The 19,001-nt window shown below is 40.3% G+C and overlaps 1 protein-coding gene across 2 annotated transcripts in view; it reads left to right on the top strand.

Annotated features, from left to right (window-relative positions):
- Positions 1-19,001, top strand: part of nup155 (nucleoporin 155) — a 283,923-nt gene that overhangs the window by 244,057 nt on the left and 20,865 nt on the right. For both annotated transcript variants that reach the window (XM_059974027.1, XM_059974028.1), the window contains exons 27-28: positions 2,271-2,375; positions 16,275-16,429. In XM_059974027.1, the coding sequence (XP_059830010.1) occupies positions 2,271-2,375; positions 16,275-16,429 (260 nt within the window). The remainder of the gene's footprint in view (positions 1-2,270; positions 2,376-16,274; positions 16,430-19,001) is intronic.

Below are 19,001 nucleotides of genomic sequence, written 5' to 3'. Positions count from 1 at the left end.
ATCTCTCTGTTCCTCTGCATTCCTCAATGCCCTACCATTTACTCTGTATGTTCTATTTGGATTATTCCTGCCAAAATGTAGAACCTCACACTTCTCAGCATTAAACTCCATCTGCCAACATTCAGCCCATTCTTCTAACTGGCATAAATCTCCCTGCAAGCTTTGAAAACCCACCTCATTATCCACAACACCTCCTACCTTAGTATCATCGGCATACTTACTAATCCAATTTACCACCCCATCATCCAGATCATTTATGTATATTACAAACAACATTGGGCCCAAAACAGATCCCTGAGGCACCCCACTAGTCACCGGCCTCCATCCCGATAAACAATTATCCACCACTACTCTCTGGCATCTCCCATCTAGCCACTGTTGAATCCATTTTATTACTCCAGCATTAATACCTAATGACTGAACCTTCTTAACTAACCTTCCATGTGGAACTTTGTCAAAGTCCTTGCTGAAGTCCATATAGACTACATCCACTGCCTTACCCTCGTCAATATTCCTCGTAACTTCTTCAAAAAATTCAATAAGGTTTGTCAAACATGACCTTCCACCCACAAATCCATGCTGGCTACTCCTAATCAGATCCTGTCTATCCAGATAATTATTAATACTATCTCTAAGAATATTTTCCATTAATTTACCCACCACTGATGTCAAACTGACAGGTCTATAATTGCTAGGCTTCCTTCTAGAACCCTTTTTAAACAATGGAGCCACATGAGCAATACGCCAATCCTCCGGCACAATCCCTGTCAGACATCTTAAAGATCTCCGTCAGAGCTCCTGCTATCTCCACACAAACTTCCCTCAAGGTCCTGGGGAATATCCTGTCAGGTTCAGAGATTTATCCACTTTTAAATTTCTTAAAAGCGCCAGTACTTCCACCTCTTTAATTGTCATAGGTTCCATAACTTCCTTACTTGTTTCCCACACCTTACACAATTCAATATCCTTCTCCTTAGTGAATACCGAAGAGAAGGAATCGTTCAAAATCTCTCCCATCTCCCTCGGCTCCACTCACAGCTGACCACTCTGATTCTCCAAGGGGCCAATTTTATCCCTCACTATCCTCTTGCTTTTAATATAACTGTAGAAACCTTTCGGATTTACTTTCACCTTATTTGCCAAACCAACCTCGTATCTTCTTTTAGCTTTTCTAATCTCTTTCTTAAGATTCCTTTCACATTCTTTATATTCCTCGAGCAATTCCTTTACTCCACGCTGCCTATATCTATTGTAGACATCCCTCTTTTTGCGAACCAAATTTCTAATATCCCTTGAAAACCATGGTACTTTCAAACCTTTAACCTTTCCTTTCAACCTAACAGGAACATAAAGATTCTGTACCCTCATAATTTCACCCTTACATGACCTCCATTTCTCTATTACATCCTTCCCATAAAACAACTTGACCCAATCCACTCTCTCTAAATCCCTTCGCATCTCCTGAAAGTTAGCCTTTCTCCAATCAAATATCTCAACTCTAGGTCCTGTCCTGTCCTTCTCCATAATTATATTGAAGCTAATGCTATTGTTATCACTGGACCCAAAGTGCTCCCCAACACATACATCTGTCAGCTGACCTATCGCATTCCCTAACAGGAGATCCAACACTGCCCCATTTCTAGTCGGTACTTCTATGTATTGTTGCAAAAAACTATCCTGCACACATTTCACAACCTCTATAGAGGGACATCCTTTTAGAACAGAGATGTGGAGGGATTTATTTCTCCATAGAGTGGGTAATCTGCAGAATTTATTGCCTTAGGTAGCTGTGGAGCCGAAGTCTTTGCGAATATTTAAGGCAGAAGTTGATAGACAATTAATTGGTTAAAATGAAAGAATATGGGGAGAAAGCAGGAGATTGGGGCTGAAAGGATTTATGGATCAGCCATGATGAAATATCAGAGGATATTCAATGGACCAAATGGCCTTATTCTGCTTAGGTTTTGTGGTCTTATTTAGAGTCTGGTGGGGGTGTAAGTGATAGATCTGGGTTTGATTACAACATTCAAGAGAAGTTTGGATAAGTACATGAATCGGAGGAGTGTGGAGGGCTATTGTCCTAGTGTGGGTCAATGGGACTAGGTAGGATAGCAGTTCAGCATGGAATAGATGAGCCAAAGGGCTGTAGTAACTATGATTCTATTTTTCTTTGTTCTAGTTATGAGAGGAGAATGAGTGTAGTGTGGGTTTGAAGCAAGAAGGGGAAAAGGATAAGGTTATTATACTTTAATCTTATTTTCTTTTCCTAGTTTGAACAGATGTTGAAGCTTGCACAGTGCTCGACAGATGAACTCTTCAATATTGCCCTCTTCAACTGGCTGATCCAGGTTGATCTGACAGACAAACTATTGGAGGTAAGGACCTGAAGACTAGCTCCAGATTGTTGACAACTGCTTGCCTTGTCTAATCAGTTATTTACACACAGTTGTTGTTACTGAAGTGGTTAGGGGTGCTAAAATATCCACATCCAATTTTGATCAGCCCTTTTTCTCTTGTTCTGGAACGCGCTTCTGAAACATGTAGAGCCTATCACACTGTCATGACACTTGCCTGTTTTGCCTTCCGGCCTCTAAACAAACTGCTCTCCCATACCTACACTCACACTCACTCTGAACTCAGCCTGTTTGCATTTTTCCTTGCTCCAGAGCCATTGAACCAGATGTCATTGCCTGGATGAACTTACTGCTCTCATTTATTGATTTTAAAGCTTTCTTACCACCACCCCCCACCCCCCATCTGATTGTATTCATCCCTTTTTGTTACATGGAATGATAGAACACAGGTTGAGAGGTTTATAAAATCACAAGGGGAATAGGTAAGGTGGCCAGTCACACTATTTACCTGAGGGTAAGGGAATCTAAAGCTAGAGGGCAGAGTAGATGTGGAGAGAATGTTTCCTATGGTGGAGTTGTCCAACCAGAGGACACAGTCTCAGAATAGAGAGATGTCCATTTAAAACAGAGATGAAGAGGAATCTTTAAGCCAGAGAGTAGTGAATCTGTGGAATTAGTTGCCAAGGATGGCTGTCTTTAATTGGATATATTTAAGGCAGAGGTTAATAGATTCTTTTATTACTCACTCGTGCGAATGAGGCGAAGAATAGAATGATTATGCACATTAATACAAGGCTGAGAGCATGGTGCAGGAAGGAAGGGTTCAGGTTTTTGGATAATTGGTCTTTGTTCCAGGGACGTTGGGATCTGTTTCGAAGGGACGGTCTACATCTGAACCGGAGGGGTACTAACATTCTTGCAGGAGTGTTTGCCAGTGCTGCTCGGCGGGGTTTAAACTAGATGTGCAGGGGACAGGGATCCAGAATACGAGAGAAGATGATATGATGAAGGATAAGGGACAGGTGGGGAATACACGTTTCCCAAATATTAATTGTGTAAAGGAGAAAGGTGAGACAGAACATGTGTTGGAAAAGATACATGTACAGAGGGTTGGTCAGAAGGAGCATGGGGTTAAATGTGTAGAAGGTTTGGGTGATCTTGAGAAGGTCATCAAAATTCAAGGTGCAATTAGCCCGATGGAAGTTCAAGGAGCTGGGTTAGGTACAATAGACAGTGTTTTAAGCAAAGAGAGGAGGAATGGGCTAAGAATTCTATACTTGAATGCTCGTAGTGTCAGAAATAAGACAGATGAGCTTGAAGCTCAGATGAAAATGGGGAACCACGATATTGTTGGGATAACGGAGACATGGCTGCAAGGGGATCAGGCCTGGGAATTGAGTGTACCGGGTATATGTGCTATCGTAGAGACAGAAATATGGGAAGAAGGGGTGGGGTGGCCCTGTTGGTGAGGAATGAGATTCAGTCCTTAGCAAGGGGTGGCTTAGGAACAGGGGAAGTAGTCTGTGTGGATTGAGCTGAGGAACAGTAAGGGTAAAAAGATCCTAATGGGTGTTGTGTACAGGCCCCCAAACAGTAGCGTGTACAAGTTGATTAGGGAGTTAACATTGGCATGTGCTAAAGGTAATGCAGTCGTTATGGGAGATTTCAACATGCAGGTGAACTGGGAGAATCAGGTAGGTGCTGGATCCCAGGATAGGGAGTTTGTGGAGTGTCTAAGGGATGTATTTTTGGAACAGCTTGTGCTTGAGCCAACCAGGAACGAGGCTATTTTGGACTTGGTGATGTGTAATGAACAGGAATTGATAAGTGATCTTGAAGTAAAGGAGCCATTAGGAAGTAGTGATCATAACATGATAGGTTTTTATCTACAATTTGAGTGGGATAAGGGCAGATCAGAGGTGTCAGTGTTGCAATTAAATAAAGGAGACTACGAAGCCATGAGGGAAGAGCTGGCCAAAGTTAAATGGGAGGATGCCCTGACAGGAAAGACAGTGGATCAGCAGTGGCAGATATTCTTGGGGATAATACAAAAGATGCAAAAGCAGTTCATTCCAATGAGAAGGAAGGATTCAAAGAGGGGGAAGGAGCCACAGTGGTTGACAAAGGAAGTCAGAGATTGTATAGCATTAAAGAAAAAGAAGTATGACAGGGCTAAGATGAGTGGGAATACAGATGATTGGGAAAGTTTTAAGGAACAGCAGATCTTAACTAAAAAAGCAATACGGAGAGAAAAAATCAGGTATGAGCTCAGTCTAGCCAGGAATATAAAAGGGGATAGCAAAAGCTTTTTTAGCTATGTGAAGAGAAGGAAGATAGTTAAGAACAATGTTGGCCCCTTGAAGAATGAATTGGGAGAAATTGTTATGGGAAGCACGGAAATGGCAACAGAATTTAATGCGTACTTTAGATCTGTCTTCACCAGGGAGGACACAAGCAATCTCCCAGATGTATGGATGGGCCAGGGTCATAAGATATCAGAGGAATTGAAACAGATTGACATTAGGAAAGAAACTGTGATGAATAGACTGGTAGGACTGAAGGCTAATAAATCCCCGGGTCCAGATGGTCTGCATCCGAGGGTTCTAAAAGAGGTGGCTCAGGAAACTGCGGATGCATTGGTAATCATTTTCCAATGTTCCTTAGATTCAGGATCAGTTCCTGAAGATTGGAGAGTGGCTAATGTTATCCCACTTTTCAAGAAGGGAGGGAAGGAGAAAACGGAGAACTATCGCCCTGTTAGCCTAGCGTCAGTCGTGGGGAAGATGCTAGAGTCCATTATTAAGGACGAAATAGTGGCATATCTTGATGGCAGTAATAGGATTAGGCCGAGCCAGCATGGATTTACCAAGGGCAAATCATGCTTGACTAATCTGTTGGAGTCTTTTGAGGGTGTAACAAGGATGTTAGACGAGGGTAAGCCAGTGGATGTAGTGTACCTAGATTTTCAGAAGGCATTCGATAAGGTGCCACATAGGAGATTGGTGAGTAAAATCAGAGCTCATGGCATTGGGGGCAGGGTTTCAACATGGGTAGAAAACTGGTTGGCAGATAGAAAGCAAAGGGTAGCAGTGAATGGGTGTTTCTCAGACTGGCTGGAGGTGACTAGTGGGGTACCACAGGGCTCTGTATTGGGACCACAGCTCTTTACGATTTATGTCAACGATTTAGATGAGGCATTGAAAACTATATCAGCAAGTTTGCTGACGATACTAAACTGGGTGGCAGTGTGACATGCGAAGAGGACGTTAGGAGAATACAGGGAGATTTGGATAGGCTGGGTGAGTGGGCAGATACTTGGCAGATGTCATTCAATGTGAATAAATGTGAAGTTATCCACATTGGAAGCAGGAACAAGAGGGCAGAGTATTGTCTGAACGATGTAGAGTTAGGAAGGGAGAAATGCAAAGAGGCCTAGGAGTCCTAGTTCATCAGTCAATGAAGGTGAATGAGCAAGTGCAACAGGCAGTGAAGAGGGCAAATGGAATGTTGGCTTTTATTACAAGGGGAATTGAGTACAAGAGCAAGGGTGTCCTTTTGCATTTGTACAGGGCCCTGGTGAGACCACACCTGGAATATTGTGTACAGTTTTGGTCTCCAGGTTTAAGGAAGGACATTCTGGCAATTGAGGAAGTGCAGCGTAGATTCACTAGGTTGATTCCTGGGATGGCAGGGCTGTCTTACGCAGAGAGATTGGAGAGATTGGGCTTGTACACACTGGAATTGAGGAGATTGAGAGGGGATCTGATTGAAACGTTTAAGATAATTAAAGGATTTGATAGGATTGAGGCAGGAAATATGTTCCAGATGTTGGGAGAGTCCAGTACCAGAGAGCATGGATTGAGAATAAGAGGTCAGTTATTTAAAACAGAGTTGAGGAAAAACTTCTTCTCCCAGAGAGTTGTGGAGGTGTGGAATGCACTGCCTCGGAAGATGGTGGAGGCCAATTCTCTGGATGCTTTCAAGAAGGAGCTGGATAGATATCTGATGGATAGGGGAATCAAGGGATATGGGGACAAGGCAGGGACTGGGTATTGATAGTGAATGATCAGCCATGATCTCAGAATGGCGGTGCAGACTCGAGGGGCCGAAAGGTCTACTTCTGCACCTATTGTCTATTGTTTATTGTCTATTAGTCAGGGCATGAAGGGAAATGAATTAGCCATGATGACGTCCTGGAACAGGCTCAATGAGCCAAATGGCCTGATTTTGCTCCGATATCTTATGGTCTTGTGCTCTTATTAATCTCCCTCCTGGCACTTATCCCTGCAGGCGGCCAAAATGTTACACCTACCCATTCACCTCCTCCCTCACCTCTACTGAGGACTCTAAACAGTCTTTCCTGGTGAGGTAACACCTCAATTGTGAATCTTCTGAGGTGGCCTATTGTGTCCAGTGCTCCTGATTTGGCTTTCTCTGTATTGATGAAACCCTTTGTAAATTGGTGGGGGTGGGGGGGAGGCTGAATCATTGAGCTGCACCACTCCATACACCAAAAGCAGTACTTCCCTGTTCCCATACTTTTAAATTCCAGTTCCTTTTCTGACATGTTGGTCCATGGCTCCCTCTTGTGCCACAATGAGGCCGCCCTCAGCATGGAGGAGTAACACCTTATATTCCGCCTGGGTAGCTTCCAACTTGATGGTATGAATATTGATTTCTCCTTCCAGTAAAAATATTTTGCCATCCCCTTCAGTCCCCTCCTTCCCTTTCTATTATGGTTCACTCTTCTCTCCATCAGATTCTTTTCTCTTAAGCCTTTTACTTTTCCCAGCCACCTGGCTTCATCTATGAGCTATCCTCATTCTCCTCCTCTACCCACCTTTTTAGTCTGGCTTCTACCCACTGACTCTCCAGTACTGAAGGGTCTTGGCCCGAAATGTTGTGTCTTTTCCCTTCCATAATGCTGTCTAACCTGATGAATTCATCCAGAATTTTGTTTGTTGCTTTGAATTTCCTGCATCTGCAGAATTTCTTGTGTTTATTATATCTGAAAAAAACAACTAGCTAGCTTACCTTCGTATTTTATCTTTTCTTTCCTTATTGCATTTTAGTTGCTGTTTATTGGTTTTTAAAACTTCCCAATCTTCTACCTTCCTGTTAATTTTTGCTCAATTATAGGCCTTCTCTTTTTCTTTCATGCCTTTGCTTTCCTTGTCAGCTCCCAGAAACAGTCATTGCTGTTCTGCTGTAATCTCTGTTAGTGTCCCCTTCCAATCAATTTTAGCCAGATGCTCTCTCGTGCCTCTGTAGTTCCCTTTACTCCACTGTAATACTGATCAATCTGACTTTAGCTTCTCCATCTCAAACTGCAAGGTGAATTTTATCATATTATGATCACTGCTTCCTAAAGGTTCCTTTATGTTAAGCTCCCTAATCAACTCCTCATAAGGTAACCCTTTCATTCTTGGAATCATTCTTATGAATCTTCTCTGAACCCTCTTCAATGTCAGTATATCCTTTCTAGAATAAGGAGCCCAAAAATGCACACAGTACTCCAAGTGCAGTCTCACGAGTGCCCTATAGAGCCTCACCATCACATCCATGGTTTTATATTCTATAACTCTCAAAATGAATGCCAACATTGCATTCACCTTCTTCACAACTGACTCAACCTGGAGGTTAATCTTTAGGGTATATTGCACAAGGACTCCCATGTCATATAAACATAGAAAACCTACAGCTCAATACAGGCCCTTCAGCCTGCAAAGCTGTGCCAAACGTGTCCTTACCTTAGAAATTACCTCTGGTTACCCATAACCCTCTATTTTTCTAAGCTCCATGTACCTATCCAGGTGTGTCTTAAAAGACCCTGTCGCATCCGCCTCCACCACCGTAGCTGTCCGCCCATGCACACACTCAGCACTCTCTGCGTAAAAAAAAAACAACAACAACAACAACCTACCACTAACATCTCATCTAACCTATTTCCAATCACCTTAAAACTGTGTTCTCTTTTGCTAGCCATTTTAGCCCTGGGAAGTCCCTTTGCATCTCTGCATTTTGAATTCTCTCCCCATCTAAATAATAGTCTGCTCACTTATTTCTTTCACCAAAGTGCATGACCATACCCTTTCCAACATTGTATTTCATTTGCCATTTCTTTGCCCATTTCCCTAAACTATCTAAGTCTCTCTGCAGGTTCTTGTTTCCTCAACACTAACCGCTCCTCCACTATTGTTGTATCGTCGGCAAATTTAGCCACAGATCCATTAATACTGTAGTCCAAATCATTGATATATATCGTAAAAAGCAGCGGAACCCAACACCGATCCCTGTGAAATTTACTGGTAACCGGCAGCCAGCCAGAATAGGATCCCTTTATTCCTGCTCTCTGTTCTTTGCCAACCAGCCAATGCTCCCATGCTAGTAACTTCCCTGAAATTCCATGGGCTTTTATCTTGCTAAGCAGCCTCATGTGTGGCACCTTGCCAAAGGCTTTCTGAAAATCCAAGTACACCACGTCTACTGCATTTTCTTTGTCTACCCTGCTTGTAATTTCATCAAAGAATTGCAGTAGGTTTGTCAGGCAGGATTTTCCTTTCAAGAAACTATACTGGCTTTGGCCTATCTTGTCATGTGCCTCTGTAATCTCGTCCCCAACAAACAATTCCAATAACTTCCCAACCACTGATGTCAGGCTAACAGATCGATAGTCCTCTCTGCTGCCTTCTACCCTTCTTAAATAGCGGAGTAACATTTGCAGTTTTCCAGTCATCCGGTACAATGCCAGAATCTATCGATTCTTGAAAGATCAGCATTAATGTCTCCGCAATCTCTTCAGCTACCTCCTTCAGAACCTGAGGGTGCATTCCATCAGGTCCAGGAGATTTATCCACCCTCAGACTATTAAGCTTCCTGAGCACCTTCTCAGATGTGATTTTCTTTTATTTTTGTAGTTTATTTTTTATTGAAGTTCATCGTCAAACAATCATTTTTATAAGATGTATTTCAGATATTCATATATAATCATATATGCCACAAATCTCCACATAATATTTATCTGAGGTATACACTTATAGAAAAGAGAGAAAAGGAAGAACAAGTGAAAGGAGAAAACTAGGTACAAGCTGGGAGTCATTTTTTTTTACAACATATTCATTGATTTGTAAGGATAAAATCAGGCTTGTGAGGTGTTAGGTAATTTAACCAATTTTCCCAGTATGAATCAAATTGTTCCAACTTATGATTAACAGATGCTGTTATCTTCTCTATTTTGTAAATGTCCATTGTAATTTCCATCAATGCATTTAAGATTGGGCTCTCCTGTGATAACCATTTCCTAGTAAGAGTCTTCTTACCAGCCACCAGCAGTATATTCATTAAATATTTATCTCTTTTCAACCATTCTTGAGGTATATGCCCAAAATATATGGTCTTACTTTCTAAGGGTATTTCACATTTAAAGATGTCTTGTGTATCCCACTCCAATAGTCTTTGATAACGGGGCTTTCCCAGAAAATATGATAATGGTTTGCATTTTGATTTCCACAATTTCTCCAGCAAACAGGGAGGTTACTATCATAATGGGATTTCTGAGAGGGTATAATAAAATATCAAGTTTTTCCATCCAAACTCCCTCCATTTCTGTGAACTGGTACACTTCCATTGATACCTCCATATTATTGTCCATTCTTCCTCAGATATAATTATCCCTCCTTCCTTCTCCCATTTTGTTTTAATGTATGAAATCGAATGTGTTTTAAGGTTTGACAAACCCTTATACACACTTGAAATGATTCTACTACCATTACCTGAATTATATTCTTTTCTAAATAGCTCTATCAAAGATGTTTTTGCCTTGGTTACATCTTTAACCATCCTATTAAAATATTGCATCTGTAAATACCAATAAAAGTATGTTTTTCTAATAAGTGTTTCTCTTCAAGCATTTCAAAACTGAAATGTTCCTTCTTTCATTATATTGCAAGGAACTGTTATTCCTTTAGCTGTCTAATCCTTAAATCTAGCATCCAGTTTATTCAGCATAAAATCTGAGTCATTTGCACACCATTTAAGAATTGCAATATCTTCCTGTAGTTTATATTTTATAACAGTTTTCCATATTTTAAGAGTCCATTTCACCCATGGGTTATCAATAGTATTTATGTACCTTTGTAGGTTGTTATCAGCCAAAATTGCCTGTATGGGGATGGAAAGTATCTCCTCCTCAATGTTTTTCCATTGAGCATCATATGATGGGTTGCACCAACGTATCACAGCTCTCAACTGTGCTGCAAAATAATAATCTCTAAGAGAAGGTAGGCCCCATCCCCCCTTTTCCTTGGCTAATTGCAAAGTTTTGAGACGAACTCTAGGCCTTTTACCCTGCCAAATATATCTTGATAACGTTTTGTTCCATTCATTGAATTGATTTTGATTAATCTTTATTGGTAGAATCTGAAAGAGATGTAATAATCTTGGCAGTATATTCATATTCATAAATTCAATCCTTGAACTGAGACTCAATAAAGGAATTAGGTTCCATCTTGTTATATCTTCCTTAATTTTTTATATATATAGGCTGATAATTGCATTCTGATAATTTTGCCAAATCTTTTGGCATAATGATGCCCAAATATTTGAAAGACTCTGTTTGCCATGTCCAGGGATATCTACTTTCAATTTCTATTGGTGGGCTATAGTTATATGAAAGTTATTGGGTTTTATCTATGTTGATCTTCTATCCTGATAATTGACCATATTGTTCAAAGGATTTCATCAATTTAGGTAAAGAGTATGTTGGTTGCCCTAGATAGATCAAAATGTCATCCGCATAACAAGCCAATTTATGCTCTGTCCCTTTAATAGTAATTCCCCTGATATCTTCATTTTGTCTGATGTATTGAGCTAATGGTTCCAGATATAACGCAAAGAGTAGCGGTGACCATGCACAACCCTGTCTCGTGCATCTTTCTAGGGTAAGACTATTTGATATATACCCTTTGATTTTAATCCTAGCAGTAGAATTGTCATATTCTGTCTGTATAGTTTTAATAATTGTGTCATGGAAACCAAATCTATGTAAAACTCTGTAAAGAAAATTCCAATTAACATAATCAAATGCCTTTTCAGGGTCCACGCTTATCACTATTGCTTCTATTTTATTTTTTTGTATATGATCCATAATGTGAAGTGTCCTTCGTAAATTGTCTTGTGTTTGGAGTTGCGTTTAAAACCTGTCTGATTGTTATGTATCAGTATGGGTAGAAACTCTTCTCATCTTTTGGCCATGATGGAGGTAAATACTATTGGTCTAAATGACCCACATTGCATTTTTTCCTTGCCTTCTTTCGGTATAGCTGAGATTATCGCTTCCTTCCAGCTGGGTGGCATTTGTGCCTTCTTTGGAGTCCAGTTAAGTGTGGGGAATAAGACAGAAATTACCACATTTTTAAATTCTTTGTATTCTGCCATATACCTATCTGATCCTGGTGACTTGCTTAATTTAAGCCTACTAATTGCAGCTTTAAGTTCAACTTCAGTTGTGTCAGCAGTCATCGTTCTATTTTGTTCTTCGCTTAAAGTGGGTAACTCTAGAAAATTTAGGAAGGTGTTAATTTGGGTTATGCTCCTCCCCCCCCCGGAACTTTGGAAATAGAGTTTTGTAAAACACTTCAAAAGCTTCTTAAATTTGACTTAGCTTATTTGTTATCATTTTTGTTCTTGGATCCTTAATTCTATAAATTGTATTTTCTGCTATCTTTCTTTTCAGTTTCCATGCCAATATAGTCATAGAATTAGATCCACTTTCATAATGTCTCTGTTTCAGAAACATTAAATTTTTCATGATTTCTTGCATAGCCAAACTATTAATTTCATTCCTAATTTTGTTTAATTTCCTCTAATGTATCCTGTGCCAAATTCAATTTGTTTTTTTTTTCTAGTTCCTTCAGTCTATTTTGTAATTCCTCTAATGTTTTGTTCCTTGTTTTTTTTCTTATGTGAAGATATCGCTATAATTTTCCCTCTTAAAAGAGCCTTCGGAGTATCCCATAGAATGGGAGGTGAAACCTCTCCGTTATCATTAGCCACAAATGCAGTAACTGGCGACTCTGCGCGTGTTCTCCCGAGCAAACTGCCCTCTACACTATCGTATTCTATGTAAAAACTAATTTCTTTTTTAATTTGTTCCTTAAAGTAGGGATCATTGAGTAGATTTGAATTTAGATTCCAAATAGTATTCTTTGGTTGTAGGTCAAAATCAACAGATAAATATATAGGTGCATGGTGACTTACATCTATTGTCCCAATTCCACATGTGTTTATTTTGTCCTTGTCTTTTTCAAGAGTTATTAAATAGTCTATTCTTGTATATACAGAATTGGGGGCAGAATCCCTTGATTCTGAGTGTAATCTCTTCTGTTGGGGAAAAAGTCCCTCCATATATCAATTAGGCCAACATCCTGAGAAAGTGTTAACACGAGGAAATCTGCAGATGCTGGAAATTCAAGCAACACACACAAAATGCTGGTGGAACGCAGCAGGCCAGGCAGCATCTATAGGGAGAAGCACTGTCAACATTTCGGGCCGAGACCCAAGTGTATTAACTTTCTTATGGAAGGATTTTGTTTCATAGGTTTTTCTATTGGAAGATTCTAACTTTGGTTGTAATTGTAAATTTAAGTCTCCCCCACATATCAGGAGACCTTCTGTTTCCGTTATCATAATATTAGTAATTATCTGAAAGAAACTAATATCAGTTCCTGGGGGTGCGTATATATTCAATAAAGTAACTGAATTTCCGTCTATATTCCCCCTTACCAGAACATATCTGCCTTCCTTATCTCCCATTTCGAATACTTTTTCAAAAATTACCTTGCTGGAGATAAGATTGGCAACTCCTCTCCTATGTCCTGATTTATATGAGGAGAAAAACAAATTAGTGAAGCCCATTCTCTTTAGTTTACCATGCTCATTGTCACTTAAGTGAGTTTCCTGTAAATATACTACATGGGCTTGTTCTTTTTTCATTTTGGGTAGAATTTTACCGTGTTTGATTGCATTTAACAGCCCATTGACATTAAAAGAAATAATTTTACTTTGTCCTTAGCCATGTGTATTTATCTGTCACTAAATCATTGAAATTAGCAGAATAAAATGTATCGATCTACTCCCTGAATAAATAAGAACCAAGAAACACGAATAATTTTTTTAAAAAGGCAACTAAGGTGTGATTCCAAGGCTGAAATCTCTAGTAGATGACCCTGGGTTGAGCTAGAGGAAACGTCTAGCTGTAGGGGATAGCCCTTCCTCCCTGTGAGTTGGGGGCCCCCATAACAGTACCCATAAACGTAAGTGAACAAATCTATATCCATTACACAGAAAACATTTCCCTGTGTATTCCTCCCATATATATATTCTCATTTAGGTGGGGAAAAAGGAGTGAATGAATGAATAAAAAAAACATGAGTAATATAAAATCCACATTATAATAAGTATTTCTTCAGATAGGTATAGCACCATCTATTTTTGCTTCTGTTTAGCTTATCAACATTTTTAAAGTTAGCCAAACTTTATGGCCCTTCTGGAGGGGGTGAAGGCTGTCTTTGGAAAACTCAGTCTCTTCCTGATCTACTTCTCTCGCCCTCCTCCTGTCCCCTGCTTTCTCGATTCTCTCACTATTTCCCAAGCAGAGCGGGACAACTGCTCAGCCAGGCTTTCCCTTGGTTTGATCACACTGACCGGCAATCCTCTGCCCTTCATGTCTGTAGTCATTTCTTCCACTGTCTGATACAGTTGGATTCCATCTTCATAATACTCGCAGTTTAGCAGGGTACAGAGTTTGGAATCTAATTCTACCTTGCTTTAATGTTTGCATTACTTCAGAGTATTCGTTACGTTTCTGCAGGACCGCCGGGGGTGGGGGGTAATCTTGATCAAAATAAATTGATTTCCTGTCCAAAAACACCCTCTTCTTTCCCCAGGACCTTTGTGGAATCTCTGCCTTGGTATTGTATCGAAGGAATCTAATTACTATTGAGCGTGGCTTATCTTTTCTGTGTCCAGTAGGCCGTGGGGCGAGCGGGCGATGTGTCCTCTCAGTTTCAAGCTCCATAGTCAAAGGAATCTCTAGCACATCCCACAGCAATTTTTCTACAAACTCCATCATAGACAAACCCTCTGCTCCTTCAGGAACATTGTAATCCTGATATTTTTCCACTGTGATCTTCCCTCCTGGTCAAGCAGCTTGCTTTCTTGTTGATTTAATGTTTCTCTCGTCTTACTTAGTATCCGTTCCACATTTTGCACTCAATCTTCCACCTTCTCAATTCGTGTCTCTGCCACTGCTACTTTTTGATTGGCATGGCGAGCTCTGACTTGATATCATTTAGTTGCTGTTTTATATCTTATTGGAATCCCCGTATCTCTTCCAGAATTTTTATCATATTTGCTGCTTCACCTGAACAAGGCCCATCATCAGCCTCGCTACCATGCATTTGGGTAGGAGAGCCGCTTGCTGCACCCTGCTCGTCCATAGGCTCCACAGTGATGCTTTTTTTTAATCTCCACTCTTTTTCCCCATTCTTGCCCCCCTTATCAATTCAGATATTTTCGAAAGATCTTATATTTGATGAATTAACGGGGCAAAATGTGCGTTTTTCCAGAGAAGCTATTGACTTAAGCTGCCATTCTGGATGATAATGTCACTGGAACCTTTGTCAGACATGATTTTCACTGCACAAACTTCACTTCCCTGACACTCTTGAACGTCCAGTATACTGCAGACATCTTCCACTGTGAAAACTGATGCAAAATATGCATTCAGTTCCTCCGCCATCTCTGCATCTCTCATTACAATATCTCCAGCATCATTTTTGTATTGGTCCTATATCTACTCTCGACTTTTTTATCCTTTATATACTTAAAAAAAGCTTTTAAAATCTTCTTTGATATTAGTCACCAGCTTCCTTTCATAGTTCATCTTTTCCTTCCTAATGACCTTCTTAGCTTCCTTCTGCAAGTTTTTAAAAGCTTCCCAATCCTCTATCTTCTCACTAGCTCTGGCTTCCTTGTATGCCCAATCTTTTGGTTTTACTTTGGCTCTGACTTCACTTGTCAGCCACGGCAGTGTCCTTCTTCCTTTTGAAAATTTCTTCTTATTTGGAATAAGAAGAATTCCAAGTGCAAGAATTCTGCTATCCTTCCTGCAAATGTCCCTTTCCAGTCAACTTCGGCCAGTACCCCTCTCATGCCATTGTAATTTCCTCTATTCCACTGAAATACCGACACATTGGATGTTATTTTTCCTCTCAAATTTCAATGTAAACTGGATCATACTGTGATCACTGTTCCCTAAGAATTCAGACCCTTAGACTTTGGTAAATCCTAAGAACTTTCTACAGGGACACATTTGAGAGCATCCTGACTGGCTGCATCACTGCCTGGTATGGGAATTTTACCTCCCTTAATCACAGGACTCTGCAGAGACTGGTGCGAACAGCCCAGTGCATCTGTAGATGTGAACTTACCGTGATTCAGAACATTTACAAGGACAGGTGTGTAACAAAGGGCCTGTAGGATCACTGGGGACCCAAGCCATCCCAACCACAATTTATTCCAGCTGCTACCATCCGTGAAACTGTACCGCAGCATAAAAGCCAAGATCAACAGGCTCCAGGACAGCTTCTTCCACCAGGCCATCGGCGTGATTAACTCATGCTGATTTGAGTGTATTTCTATGTTACATGACTGTTCTATTTGTTATAAATTACTGTGATTGCATATTGCACATTTAGACAGAGACATAATGTAAAGATTTTTACTCATGTATGTGAAGGATGTAAGAAATAACTCAATTCAATTCAATTGAACTCAAGCTGGGATTGACCATTGTCTATATATGCAGCAATTATAGGTGCTCAATGTTGATGGCCTGCTAAACACTCTGTTTACATGCAGGTAAATTCACCATATCTTGAACCATATTTAGTTCGGATGGCAAAGCACGATCAGAACAGAGTTCGCTATATGGATCTGTTGTGGAGATATTATGAGAAAAACAGAAATTTCAGCAATGCTGCACGAATTCTGGCTCGCCTTGCAGACATGCACAGGTAAAGGATGAGGCAGCACTGTTACAGAGCTCTGTGTTAAGGGAATGGCCACTCATTGAGGGAAAACAATTCGCTTCCTTTCAGATCATGACTCATTCATTATAACTAATTGCTTCTGATGTCTGCTTCTCAGTACCAAGACTTGACTACTGCTCCTAATCCCTGAAAGAAAATTCCCCTCAGCAGTACCAAAATAGATATACCAAATAGTGGTAAGAATGGCCACAAGGGAACCCTGCACTGACTGCTTACTCCCCTAACTTTACCTGGTGGTCATCTGTCAGTCATCCTTTGATGTTCTCAGACTCCAGAATGTACATTGGAATCCAGCTCTAGCCCTTGAACTGATGTATCTGGAGCTGCACCTCCCAGATCTTGCAATAGCAGCATTTCCACTGTTCTAGCTGCCTTTCTGCCTTACACACTGAATCAGCTACAAAGGATAACAGCAAAAATAAATTGTTGCTTATTCTTCGTTGCACCTCCTTTACCAAAGCCTCCTCAAGGATTTAGCATCCTACTTTATCTCTTATTTATTGATGTACAGTGTGAAGTAGGCCCTTCTGACCCTTCAAACCACACTGCCCGGAAATTCCCCAATTTAATCATAGCCTAATCATGAGACAACTTACAATGACCAATTAACCTACCAACCGGTATGGCTTTGGACTGTGGGAGGAAACCGGAGCACCCAGAGGAAACCCAGAGTCACAGAGTTTTTTGAGCCAATACCGTCACCAATCCAAACCTTGTCTTTCTCTTTGCCTTAAACACACCAAGTAATGATGTTACCATAGAAAGTTGTGAAGGCTGAATTCCACAGATCACCACTAACATCTTCTGTAATTTTTTCCTACCAACTGCGCAGTCCAACCATTGCTCTGAGCAGAAAATTTTTACACTGCTAGAAAACTGCACAGCTCTTTAAGTTATTTAAATGATGTCAGGCAATCAAAACAACTGACAGGCACAATGGCAAAAGTAAAATATTTTGACTAGATGGTTCAGCAGGCCAGCGGTTTATTAACAATGAGCTAACAACTGCCATTCTGTGTTTATTATAATTTGTAATTTGTAAAAGTGTTGTAATTTGAAATAGGGACAGTGTGAATGCATTGAAGCTCTGAAATGTTTCAAAGGAAAGGTTGTGGTACATTTTATTATTTAGAAAATGCATGAATTATATAGATTAATATATAGATTTCACAATTTGTATTAACACAATTTCAAAACTATATTAACATTATCTAAAATGTTACCAATCACTAAGGTCAGGCTAATCAGTCTAATAATTTCCTGACTTCTGCCTCTCACTCTCTCATGTTTGCAGTTTTCCAATTCTCTTGAATCCTCCCTGACTACAGTAATTCTTGAAAGAGCAATAATAATGTCTCCACCATCTCTTCAGCTAATTTTCAATACTCTGGGGTGCAGTCCATCTGGTCCAGGTGACTTAACAATCTTTGGGCCTTTCAGTTTCCTTGTACCTTCTCCTTAGTAATAGCCACTACACTCACCTTTGCTCACTGACTCTCCTGAATTTCTGACATGTTTCTTATATCTTCCACTGTGGAATTGACACAATGATTCCTTGCCATTTCTCTGTTCCCAATTACTACTTCTCCAGCATTATTTTCTAGTGGTCCACTCTTGCCTGTCTCTAAATCTGCATATTTCTCTAAAAGAAGGTCCAATCTTCCTTCATATTATTGGTTATTTCATCTTCTTCCCCCCCCCCCCCAATAGATTTTTTAAAAGTCTGATTCATTCAGCTTGAAAACTCACCCACGTTTGGCCCATAATCCTGTTTTTCACATCCCCTCCCTGAGGAAAAGACAAAGTGCTTTCACCTTTTCTTTGCCCCTAATAATCTTCTATGCCTCTTTCAAATCACCCCTCAATCTCCCACATTCTATTGCTTTTATACTATCCCTAACTTCTCTTGTAAGTCACAGTTACCCCATCATCTTTTTGTGTGTTGCTTCTTCTTTGGGACGAAACAGTTGGACACTGACCACTGGTTCTAAACACTTCACATGATTCCTGTATCTGCCTTGCCAAGCAACAGTGTTTTTATTTTTTAAACTGTCACAGTGTGTGCTGACAGATGACCGAACCCAGGAGCAGAGGAACGACAAACTCCCATATTGAGACAGAAACAAGAGTTTATTCATTGGAAATGCAACTGAACTTTGGTGGCTTGACTGAGAGACACTGTGAGACAAATCATTCTTGAAACACGCACACAAGGACCCTGTGATGAGCACTAATCAGGAGTTCGCTTTACATAATCATAGAATGTGGAACACCCATTCCAGTCACAATTAACTGGACAAGATTAAACAGAAAGTACAAGGGCATAACAACTCTAGTTAAGACACCAATTAACAAATACAGGTGCCAAGCTGGCAGGGTTCATGACGTAAACTCAGTGGAATACAGGTACATTGTTTCCTATTTCAATGCCAGTTGTTCCAATCCTCTTAAACGTCACAGATTTTGTGGTGCAGTCTTGCTGAATATTGAGTGGCTTACTGGGACATTTCAGAGGACAGTTCTGTTAATCACATTG

Source organism: Hypanus sabinus, chromosome 7, assembly GCF_030144855.1.
Source record: "Hypanus sabinus isolate sHypSab1 chromosome 7, sHypSab1.hap1, whole genome shotgun sequence".
NCBI lineage: Eukaryota > Metazoa > Chordata > Chondrichthyes > Myliobatiformes > Dasyatidae > Hypanus > Hypanus sabinus.
This window is presented reverse-complemented; position numbering and strand designations above follow the sequence as displayed.